At 40.7% G+C, this 12,500-nt stretch overlaps 2 protein-coding genes across 4 annotated transcripts in view; one reads left to right on the forward strand and one right to left on the reverse strand.

The window, feature by feature from the left end:
• Positions 1-4,292, reverse strand: part of LOC123510279 (mitochondrial folate transporter/carrier-like) — a 25,559-nt gene extending 21,267 nt beyond the window's left edge. The window contains exons 1-2 of the mRNA XM_045265274.1: positions 4,003-4,292; positions 352-505 (exon numbers count right to left, since the gene is read on the reverse strand). Of these exons, the coding sequence (XP_045121209.1) occupies positions 352-505; positions 4,003-4,129 (281 nt within the window). The 5' untranslated portion in view covers positions 4,130-4,292. The remainder of the gene's footprint in view (positions 1-351; positions 506-4,002) is intronic.
• A 364-nt stretch (positions 4,293-4,656) lies between these two features.
• Positions 4,657-12,500, forward strand: part of LOC123510276 (probable serine/threonine-protein kinase DDB_G0280133) — a 39,111-nt gene continuing 31,267 nt past the window's right edge. For all 3 annotated transcript variants that reach the window (XM_045265265.1, XM_045265267.1, XM_045265266.1), the window contains exon 1: positions 4,657-4,691. In XM_045265265.1, coding sequence (XP_045121200.1) covers positions 4,678-4,691 — 14 coding nt within the window. In that variant the 5' untranslated portion in view covers positions 4,657-4,677. The remainder of the gene's footprint in view (positions 4,692-12,500) is intronic.

Genomic DNA, 12,500 nt, shown 5'->3' on the forward strand with positions numbered 1-12,500 from the left:
GTGTGTGCGTGCGTGTGTGTTCAGAAAAAAAAAGGCTAAGTTATTGCTAGTTTTGAACGGGTGAATGAATGTCCTTTCTGAACACACAGACACAGACACACACACACACACATTCCTGGCAGCAGCTTAGCAGCAGACGGGGTAAACAAATATATCTTGGCTCTTAGTTCAAAACACAACGCTACACAAAATAAAACAAACACAAACACAAAAGTACCGAAATCACTAGACTCAACCAAAACACTCACAAACACAAAAAAAACGACACACAAAAATAACAAATAAATGAATAATCTAACTAAACAATAACAAACAACTAAACTAACACAATAAACGCAAACAAACACTCACAAAAGAAAGTAGAACCCCCAGGCTGATCCGGCGCCCCACACATTCGGCGTCACTCCTCTGTAAAGGCCCTTGATTCCCTCGTGACGGAAGATCTGACCCATTGCTTGCGTGAGGCCGGTGTAGTGTGGCTTGGCTGAGGCTGCCCCGTCACTCACTGCAGGAGAGAAGATACTGATCAATACAGGGAATAAGAAGGATGGGCGTTGAAATGTGAAGGAAGGAGTATTGAAATGAGAAGAACAATTGTAGAAAACTAGAAAAACGAATAAGGAAGGAAGAAAGACGTGTAGGAATGGGAAGATACAAGGCATGAATGTAGAAATGTAAGAAGGAAGGAGTGTAGGAGTGGAAATAAGGAAGGATGAGTGCATAGCTTGTTTGAGGCCTGTGTAATGAAGCTTGGCTGAGGCTGCCCCGTCACTCACTGTTCAAGGAAATGGAAGGGAGTGGCGAGTAAAGAGAATAAGAAGGATGGGTGTTGAAATAGGAAGGAAGGAAGGAAGGAAGGAAGGAAGGAAGGAGTGTTGAAAGAAAAAAAAGACGGTTGTAGAAAACTAGAAATACGAATAAGAAGGAAGGAAGGAAGAATGTAAGAATAAAAATAAATAGGAAGGATCAGTTGAAATAGAGAGAGAGAGAGAGAGAGAGAGAGAGAGAGAGAGAGAGAGAGAGAGAGAGAGATTGTGTAAGGTAAGAAAGGAGGAAAACTTTTAATATGTCAGGAGGAGGAGGAGGAGGAGGAGGAGGAGGAGGAGGAGGAGGAGGAGGAGGAGGAGAAACTGAGGTGGTGCGCCGCAAAAAGGAGGAACAGTAGGAAAGAAAGAGAAGAAAAAAAAAAGAAAGAAACAAGAATTTGGATCATACGAAGAAGAAGAAGAAGAAGAAGAAGAAGAAGAAGGAGGAGGAGGAGAGAAAAGAAATTAAATTAACAAAGGATAAAAGAAAAAACTACTACTACTACTGCTACCACAACCACCACTACTACTGCTGATGCTGCTACTACTACTACTACTGGCGTTATACAAGGTGAAAGACACACACTAATGATAATACGAGAAAAAAAGGGAGCATGCAATATATATAACTTCATTATCTTGACAAGGTATCAGCGAAGGTCAATACTCTCTCTCTCTCTCTCTCTCTCGTGTAGCCGGTTCCAAGTAATGCGTCACGTGTTTTGCTGTACAGTGTGTGTGTGTGTGTGTGTGTATGTAATGAGGTTAAGGTATTATATAAAAATTAAATCAAAAAATATGTTCAGTGAATATTATTTCCACCATAAACTTAATTGTCCTCCTTGAAAAGTATTTGGTGGTGGTGGTAGTAGTAGTAGTAGTAGTAGTAGTAGTAGTAGTAGTAGTAGTAGTAGTAGTAGTAGTAGTAATCACAGCATTTGAACCATCACACTTAAACACACACACACACACACCATCTAGCCAATTAAATCACACACTCTCTCTCTCTCTCTCTCTCTAATACCGACACAAAGCCTTTCTAACCCCACCTCCCTTTCTTGGCGATCTTCAGAGCTGGCACGACAGAGGAGACAGGACATGACAGGACAGATCACGTGATGGGAGGAAAAAGAGTCGTACAGGGTGTGTGTGTTAGTTTGAAGGTGACAAATTACAGAGGGGTTAGGAAAAAATCTCTCTCTCTCTCTCTCTGAATGTGGATGACTAGTAAGATGAATACATATTGAGGCTTTGTATTATCTTGCTCTAAACGTGAAATATACAAATGGAATGGTATTAGTAAAGAAATTATCTCCGTTACGTAAGAGAGAGAGAGAGAGAGAGAGAGAGAGAGAGAGAGAGAGAGAGAGAGAGAGAGAGCTCCTTGAGATATTCACCAGCTTGTACCAGACAGAAAATTACTTCCAGGAAAAGAAACGTTACAAACACACACACACACACACAGACTAAATTAATAACTACAATTAAAGCAGAGAGAGAGAGAGAGAGAGAGAGAGAGAGAGAGAGAGAGAGAGAGAGAGAGATTCTAAACACCATCTCTTAACTCTCATAAAGTAAAGATTTGCAAGACACTACAGTGGAGAGGCAGGAGAATAAAGCTGATGTAAGACTGATGACAACAAAGGATAACACTAGAGGGGGGGAGGAGGTGGAGAGATGGATGGGAAGGGGGGCTGATTCTGCTGAGTGTAGTGTAATAGGTAGCATATGTGTGTGTGTGTGTGTGGGGGGGGGGAGTAAGAGGACGGTCATCTGGTTCAAAGTGAATGACAGAAGGAAGAAAGTTAAGATACGATTTAATGCGAAGTAAGTTGGAAGAAGAAGAAGAAGAAGAAGAAAAGATGATGCTGATGATAAGAAGAGCAATAAACGAAAGTGGAGCAGAAACAACGGAAGAAGGAGAAGGAGGAGGAGGAGGAAAAAGGAAGGAAGACAAGCAATTAAGAGAGAAGACGAGAAGAGCAATGACAGAACGAATATGGAAAATGAATAACGAAAGAAGGAGGAGGAGGAGGAGGAGGAGGAGGGCACATTAATGAACACAGAACTAACCACCACTATCACACCATCGTTGAGAGAGAGAGAGAGAGAGAGAGAGAGAGAGAGAGAGAGAGAGAGAGAGAGAGAGAGATTCACACACTGATTTCTCCATTAACCATACACCATCACCATACTCTGAGTCAGATGTGGCAAAATTAAATCATAGTTACAAACCCTTCACACACACACACACTGACTTTAAATACACCTCAAAACACGCCACAGTTGATTATTAAGAGCCCAATTAAACACATGTACACTTACCAGGTACTTAACCCCTTCAGTACCAGGCCACATTTTTACCTCGAGTGTTGTATATGATTTAGAAGGTTTTATTGGCATTAGGAAGGATCTATGGAGGTCAGGAGATTAATGGCTACAGTCTTCACTATTTTAACCCCTCACATGAGTCTCTGAAGCCGTATAAAACCACCAAATAGTCACCAGAATGAATATGAAAACATGCCTTAGTACTGAAGGGGTTAAAATGTGAGTCAGTGGAATAAAAGCAAGCATAAATCAACTTAACACACAAAAAATAAAAATAGAACAATAATTGACCAGCTTAAGGAATAAAGGAAAATGAAACGTAGATAGGAAGAAAAGTAAAGAGGACAGAAGACAATAGAAAATAAAAGAATAAGAAAATAAGGAATAATAATAATAAGGAAGGTGGACCCACAGAACTTGATAAAATGAATGAATGAGAAACAGAATTAACATGCCACTTAGATGTCAGTCCCCAAGCAGGCCATGCATGAATTAAATCTGGCAAGTTTTGAAAGATGTTAACCCCTTCAGTGCCATGACACGCTTCCATATTCATTCTGGCTACTGTTTGGTGATTCCAGACCGCTTCAAACACTATGTACGTGTTTGAATTAGTGAAGACTCTGGCCATTGACCTTCTGACTTCCACAGTGTCAGGAAAACCATCTAATCATAACCAAAAACAAAAAATGTGGTCAAGTACTGAAGGTGTTAGGTGAACGGAACATCATGCAAGGGCAACAAAACCATAATTAAAAACCCACTTAGATGTCAGTCCCCGAGCAGACCATGCATGAATTCAATATGGCAAGTGTTCAAAGATGTTAAATAGGCACAATAAGCAAAGGTGACAGTGTGTACTCACCAGCAAACCTAATCTTGAGGAGGTCGAGCGGGTGTAGGATGAGCGTGGAGGCAACCCCGCCAGACACCCCCGCCACCAGGTGCTCATACCGCACCCCGGCAAACGGACTCACTCTCTTGCTGGACATGGCGGCGATGTTTCACTTGTAAAAGCTGCTACTACTCCCTCTGGCCACTCAGGAAAGGTCTGGCTCTAGAAGTTCATGGTAGGGTGTTGTGGAGAAGAAAGAGCAGGAGTGCCGCCGTCATGTGCTCTCACTCTGACTGGACAGCGTACACTGGCGTGATGGCGGTGGTGGTCAGAGGCTGCCTTCCGATGATGCAACACGTGGTGAATCTAACCAGGGAGATATTTGAAACATTAAATATATTATACATTCAGATATTTTACATTTGTTAATTAACATATCAATAAAGATTCACAAAATTTCTAGTAAATTATAATAAATATCATTTTTTTTAACTAGCGGTGAAAATAACTGCCACTCGTACAGAAACTTGATAATTTCATAAAACAAACCCATTTCCACCATTTAAAATCAAATAATAAATAAAAACTAATAAAACTAAAAATATAACAAAAAAAACAAGAAAAGAGACAAAATAAAATCCACATTTACAAGAGAACCATCAGCTCGGGTCAACAAAAGCCAGCTGTCGGATTCAAAACACCAATATGATCGGCGTCAGGTGAGGATTTTACCGTGTTTTTCTCGCTACTTTGTCTTATTTAGCCATTAATGTGTTATTGAAGGGTGCACGTGTCCCTCTGCGTGTGTGGAGCGCCCGGGAGTGTGGGAAAGTAAGAGGTGGCAATATGTGGTCTAGGTTTTGGTTCTCTCTCTCTCTCTCTCTCTCTCTCTCTCTCTCTCTCTCTCTCTCTCTCTCTCTCTCTCTCTCTCTCTCTCTGTCCACCTTCACTCATTATAACACTTTCACCTTCTTTACCACATTATTATTGTTATTCTTCTTATTTCTTCTTTTTCTTCTTATTATTATTATTATTATTATTATTATTATTCTTCTTCTTCTTCTTCTCCACCTCTTTTTATATTATTATTATATATTATTATTATTATTATTGTTGCTATTGTTATTATATTATTATTATTATTGTTGTTATTATTATTATTATTATTATTATTATTATTATTATTATTATTATCATCATCATCATCATCATCCGTATTATTTTGTCTATTTTCTTCTTTTTTTTCTTCTTCTTCTTCTTCTTCTTATTATTATTATTATTATTATTATTATTATTATTATTATTATTGTTGCTGTTGTTGTTGGTGTTTTTCTTTTTTCTTGTTCTTCATCTGATTGTTATTCGTATTATTATTATTATTATTATTATTATTATTATTATTATTATTGTTAGTAGTAGTAGTTGTAGTTGTATTAGTAGTAGTAGTATTTATTGTTGTTATTGTTGCACTTCCCTCTTAGAATAACACACACACCGCGTAGTGTAGTGGTTAGCTCGCTCGATTCACAATCGAGAGGGTCCGGGTTCGAGTCCCGGGGCTGCGAGGCAAATGGGCAAGCCCCTTATGTGTGGGGTGTGTTCACCTAGCAATAAATAGGTACGGGATGTAACTCGAGGGGTTGTGGCCTCGCTGTCCCGGTGTGTGTTGTGTTGTGGTCTCAGTCCTACCCGAAGATCGGTCTATGAGCTCTGAGCTCGCTCCGTAATGGGGAAGACTGGCTGGGTGACCAGCAGACGACCGAGGTGAAAAATGTGAATTACACACACACACACACACACACACACACACACACACACACATTACTACATCAATCATCATAACTTGCTTTGCACTGGAAAAAGAAGCGCATACCAATATGGCGGACTTATGGCTTCAAACATGGCCGCTTGGTTCTGTTCCAGTCTGTACATCATTACATAGATACGCAAAACAAGATGGCGTGTGACATAATCAGTTCCCCTTACCAGATTAAGATTGATTAAGATAGAATTATGCAGAAATGGGTTAAAAATTGTCATACTCTATAGTAATGAAGCCATGTTGTCGGTAAATACTGATATCAATTATTTTCATTATCTTGCAAAAACTCTCGTACTTGCATGGGTAGAAAATTCATGTATAGACTTAAACCTTATCAGAAATGCTGGAAAGTCGCCATAACTCACTATTTTCATCAGCAAATCATAACTGAAGGCCAGAAAACCACAGGGATTGAATAAAAGCGAGTAGTGGAACCGTGTAAAAATATCGTACTGAAAAGATGATCATCGTACCTCTCCACCTCATGAATAGACCTTTGCAACAGTCGGAAAACCGCTTCAATTCATTACTTTCATTAATAATCACAACTGAAACCCAGAAAATCCTTAAAAAAAATCGAATAGGAATGAATGATAGGAACCTTGCAAAAATATTGTACTCAGCGCCGAGAAAGGGGATCATCGTACCTCGCCACCTCATGAACGTACCTTGCAACACTGGGAAAATCGCCATAACTCACTACATTCATTAATAAATCACAACTGAAACCCATCTACCCCCAGATCGAATAGAAACGAATGATAGAAACCGTGCAAAAAATATCTTACTTAAAAGGCGATCATCGTACCTTGCCACCTCATGAACGAACCTTGCAACAGTGGAGCAGTGCAGGTGCCAGCTAGTGTATTGCAGATAACTCATCACTAACCATGAATAAATAGAAATACAAATAAAACAAACCGTGACAGGAATTTAAACCACGAATAACTAGGAACTCAATCATTGCTGCTTGATAATGAAGCTGAGAGAAGGAGAGAGGAGGAGATAAGGAAAAATGGAGAGAAAGAGATAGAGAGAGGGAGAGAGAAAGAGTGGCCAACTAGTCAATTTTTTTTACATTTTAAAAAACCCATTTAAAAAAAACACTGTCCATTAATTTATGAAGTATGACTGATTTTAGACATTAAATATACTTTGTTTATACTTATGAGAGAGGAGACAAGAGAGAGAGAGAGGGAGAGGGAGAACAGAGAGACAGAGACAGAGAGAGGAGAGAGAGAGAGAGAGAGCCGGGTCGTCTGCCAGTGGTGTTGTGTGTGTTGAAGTGTGTTGGTGTGTTCCCGTAGACTGCTCATCCTCTCCCCCTTGCCCTGTCACCACCACCACCACCATTACTACCACCATCACCACCACTACCACTACTACTATTTGTGAAGCATAAGGATTTACTACTATTACTACTACTACTACTACTATTACTACTGCTACTATTACGGTAAGACAAGGGTAATGTGTGTTTGTTTGTGTGTTCTCTCTATCTCCTCATCTCCCTGTTTGTTTTGTTTACTTTTGTGTTTGTTTATTGTTTTTCTTCCACTGTCATGGCCGTTTGGGGTTTTCCTTGTTTTGTTTGTTTTTTCTTTATTTTTTTCGTTTTTTTTAATTTATTCCTTCCTATTTATCTTTTTTTTCTTCTGTTGTCTTCTATTTCCTTTCCTTTTCTTTCTATCTACATTAATTTTTGTTTTTCTTCTTTTCCTTCATTCCTTACGCTGGTCAATTATTATTATTATTATTATTATTATTATTATTATTATTATTATTATTATTATTATTATTAGTGTGTGTGTGTGTGTGTGTCTGTGTCATTGTGTGTGTGTGTGTGTGTGTGTGTGTGTGTGTGTGTGTGTGTGTGTGTGTGTGTGTGTGTGTATACCTGTACGTGTGCTTGTATCGTATCAGTGTGTGTGTGTGTGTGTGTGTGTGTGTGTGTGTGTGTGTGTGTGTGTGTGTGTATATACCTGTGTGTGTGTGTGTATCGTATGTGTGTGTGTGTGTGTGTGTGTGTGTGTGTTTACCTGTACGTGTGCTTGTATCAGTGTGTGTGTGTGTGTTTTGTAAGATTGTGGTGGTGACGTCAGGTACACTATTGAATTCTCTCTCTCTCTCTCTCTCTCTCTCTCTCTCTCTCTCTCTCTCTCTCTCTCTCTCTCTCTCTCTCCTTTCGTTTAGAGGTCATTGCTCTTAGCTTTCTTGATTAATCTCTGAGAGAGAGAGAGAGAGAGAGAGAGAGCAATAAATGTAGCAAAGCAGAAAATGTGTGTGTGTGTGTGTGTGTGTGTGTGTGTGTGTGTGTGTGTGTGTGTGTGTGTGTGTGTGACAGGCAGACAGACAGACACATACACCAAAGATGTTTGTGACATTTCAAGTTAGTGTATTTTTAGCCTTAGAAGGAAGAGGACCTTTGAGAGAGAGAGAGAGAGAGAGAGAGAGAGAGGGAGAAGGGAGAAGGGACAGCCCGGTATCTATCTATAACTATATAATGATTAGACTCTCTCTCTCTCTCTCTCTCTCTCTCTCTCTCTCTCTCTCTCTCTCTCTCTCTCTCTCATTTTGAAGGTTAAGGTCGATTCTCTCTCTCTCTCTCTCTCTCTCTCTCTCTCTCTCTCTCTCTCTCTCTCTCTCTCTCTCTCTCTCTTATTTTTATTCTCTTATGCTTTCACCTCCTACCTTTCCTCCTCCTCCTCCTCCTCCTCCTCCTCCTCCTCCTCCTCCTCCTCCTCCTCCTCCTCCTCCTCCTCCTCCTTTTTATCCTCTAATAACGAAGAATATCTCTCTCTCTCTCTCTCTCTCTCTCTCTCTCTCTCTCTCTCTCTCTCTCTCTCTCTCTCTCTCTCTCTCTCTCTCTTTTTCTTTTTTTCTTTTTTAATTTTTTTCATTATTTTTTCTTCTTCCTTTTCTATGTACGTTTTTTCCTCATGTACGTAAATTTTTATGTACGTTTTTTTCTCATGTACGTAAATTTTCATGTACTATTTTTCTGTGTACGTAAATATTCATGTACGTTTTTCTCATGTACGTAAAATTTTCGCTCCTATTTTTTCCTGTGTACGTAAAAATTCATGTACGTAAATTTTTTATGTAAGTATTTTCTCGTGTACGTAAACAAACCGTGTACGTTTTTATTCTCGTGTACGTAAATTTTCTCTTTCTTTTCCTGTGTACGTCAAACTTTCATGTACGTAATTTTTGAATGTACGTCGTGTGCGTGTGTGTACGTATGTCGTCTCATGTACGTAAGGTAAAGGTGCACATGAGGTCTCGATGCTGCAGGAGGAGGAGGAGGAGGAGGAGGAGGAGGAGGAGGAGACTAGTTGACCTTATAAAGTGAGGAGAAGGAGGAGAAGAGGACTTCTCCTCCTCCTCCTCCTCCTCCTCCTCCTCCTCCTCCTCCTCCTCCTCCTCCTCCTCCTCCTCCTCCTCCTCCTCCTCCTTCTGGAAGATACCTGTTAAGGGAAGACATTTGTAACATATAGGAGGATGAAGAGGAAGTGGAGGAGGAGGAGGAGGAGGAGGAGGAGGAGGAGGAGGAAGAAGAAGAAGAAGAGGAGGAGGAAGAGGAACGAGAAGAAGAGGAAGACATGGAAAAGGAGAGGAGATAACAAAACCCCTCAAAACCTCTCCTCTTCCTCCTCCTCCTCCTCCTCCTCCTCCTCCTCCTCCTCCTCCTCCTCCTCCTCCTCCTCCTCCTCCACCAATTAACACCTGCAAAATAAATCTCACCTGTCTTATTTCCTCTTCAAGACAACACCTGCGAATAAGGGAGGAGGAGGAGGAGGAGGAGGAGGGTGAGGGTGAGGTGGGCAGGTGTGGGCAGGTGTGGCGTGGCGGCGAGGTGAACAGAAAACGCAGTGTGGTTTGAGCAAGTCTTATATACCCAAGCTGGAGGGAGAGAGAGAGAGAGGGGGGGGGAGAGAAAAAAGAGAGGGAGATGGAGGGAGGGAGAGAAAAAAAAAGTGTAAACTGGATGCTGTGAGAGAGAGAGAGAGAGAGAGAGAGAGAGAGAGAGAGAGTTATCTATTTTAATCTATTAGTTTTGCTTACTTTAAGAAATACTACGTGAAAAATTGAATAGGGAGAGAAGGAGGAGGAGGAGGAGGAGGAGGAGGAGGAGGAGGAGGAGGAGGAGGGTGGAGTCTACTGTGGGGGAAGATAGGGGGATAGGTGGTAATATTTACGACGTAGTGTGTGTGTGTGTGTGTGTGTGTGTGTGTGTGTGTGTGTGTGTGTGTGTAGTAGTAGTAGTAGTAGTAGTAGTAGTAGTAGTAGTAGTAATAATAGTAGTAATAGTAGTAGTAGTAGTAGTAGTAGTAGTATACTATTTAGATTACTATCAACACTATTACTGTGTGTGTGTGTGTGTGTGTGTGTGTGTGTGTGTGTGTGTGTGTGTGTGTGCTACTCAACGGTATTTTGAAGGCCATTTGTGTGTGTGTGTGTGTGTGTGTGTGTGTGTGTGTGTGTGTGTGTGTGTGTGTGTGTGTGTGTGTGTGTGTGTGTGTGTGTGTGTGTGTGTGTGTGTGTGTGTGTGTGTGTGTGTGTGAAGGTATTTGTGTATGTGCATTGACAGAAGGAAGATCACACACACACACTAACCCCTGACATATCAATCACGTGACGGTTTATCTATCTACCCTTGATCTACTGTTATTTATCTATCTGTCTGTATGTGTGTATGTATGTGTATATGTATGTATGTATGTTTTTTTTTTTTTTATGTAGGTGTATGTATGTATGTGTGTATGTGTGTATTTATATATATGTGTATGTATGTATGTATGTATGTATGTATGTATTTGATCTCTACATTTATTTATTTATTTATTTATTTATTTATGTTACGTAAGGTAATTTATCTATCCGTTCTCTCTCTCTCTCTCTCTCTCTCTCTCTCTCTCTCTCTCTCTCTCTCTCTCTCTCTCTCTCTCTCTCTCTCTTCCTTCCTTCCTTCCTTCCTTCCATCTTTCTTTCTCTTTCTTGTTTTCTTTCCTTCCTTCCTTTTTTTCTTCCTTTCCTTCCTTCCTTCCTTCCTTCCTTTTTTCTTTCCTTCCTTTTTCTCCTCCTTCCTTCCTTCCTTCCTTCCTACCCCAATATTCTCTCCATTCCCTCCACATTACTCCACAAGAGACAATGAAGGAGAGAGAGAGAGGGAGGGAGAGAAGAATCCTTGAAACTCCTCCCTCCTCCTCCTCCTCCTCCTCCTCCTCCTCCTCCTCCTCCTCCTCCTCCTCCTTAGCAACCTTCAACCTGTACATTGGCAGTTTGTCGTAGGAGGGAGGAGGAGGAGAAGAGGAGGAGGAGGAGGAGGAGGAGGAGAGAGGAGGAGATTAATCCGTTAGTTATCTTATGTTATTTAGTTATGGTAAGTTGAGAGAGAGAGAGAGAGAGAGAGAGAGAGAGAGAGAGAGAGAGAGAGAGTACACATCAACTAGTAATGGAAACTGGTAATTGCATCATCTCTCTCTCTCTCTCTCTCTCTCTCTCTCTCTCTCTCTCTCTCTCTCTCTCTCTCTCTCTCTCTGGGTGAATTATGTGTACTATTGCGTCATTCAGTAAACACTATTGATAAAATGTTATTATTGTTAATTATTGTTACCTTGTTCAGCTGCCCACCTGCGTGTACTGGGCCTCTTAACCCCTTCAGTACCAGGACGCGTTTCCATATTCATTCTGGTGACTATTTGGTGATTTTATACAGCTTCAGGTACTCAAGGGGGATTAAGATAGTGAAGACTGTGGCTATTAATCTTCTGACCTCCATAGTCCCTTACTGTGTCAATAAAATGGTCTAATTGTTCACAAATCTCAAGGTAAAAATGTGTCCCAGTACTGAAGAGCTTAGGTTTGTTTTTGTGGTTCTAGTGACAGTTTGATGGAGAGTGGTGAGAGTTATTGTCATTTAACCCCTTCAGTACCATGACGCGTTTCCATATTCATTCTGGTGACTATCTGGTGATTTTACACAGCTGCAGATACTTATGTGGGGGATTAAAATAGTGAAGACTGTGGCCATTAATCTTCTGACCTCCATAGACCTTCCTAACGTCAGTGGAATGGTCTAATCATACCCAAACTCGTGGTAAAAAATGCGTCCCAGTGCAGAAGGTGAGTCGCCCCCGTCACTGCCTGGCTCCGTGTTACACTGTGGGGTTGCATTCAGAAACACTTGACTCTCTCTCCACGATTATTTTCTAAGGCCACAGAGATAACTGGTCGGGTTCTGAAGAGTATTTCCTTTTAATAACGCATAAATCACGTTAATATGTCACTTTAACCTTTAAAACACCCTGAAAAACACGCGTACCTTTAACTAGAGCCTTTTCAAATAGTGTTAGTGCGTCGTGGAAATATCTTGGAATAGGAACCTTAACTCTAGAATCGTATCAGTCTAATGCCAGTATTCAGAAGCGCTTTGCTGTCTCACCACTATTTTTCCAAGGCCACAGAGACACTGGCAGGGATTTCAAGACATTTTTTCTGATGATAAACTAAAATGTTATTCAGAAATGCCTTGTTCTCTCACCAAGATCCTTATGTGGGGGGGTTGAAATAGTGAAGACTGAGGACATTAATCTTCTGACCTTCATAGAGTCTTCCTAATGTTAAGGAAATGGTCCAGTGGTACAGAAATCTCAAGGTAAATATGTGTCCCAGTACTGAAGGGATTAATGGCCAGTCTTCACTA

The sequence above is a fragment of the Portunus trituberculatus genome, chromosome 28, assembly GCF_017591435.1.
Source record: "Portunus trituberculatus isolate SZX2019 chromosome 28, ASM1759143v1, whole genome shotgun sequence".
NCBI lineage: Eukaryota > Metazoa > Arthropoda > Malacostraca > Decapoda > Portunidae > Portunus > Portunus trituberculatus.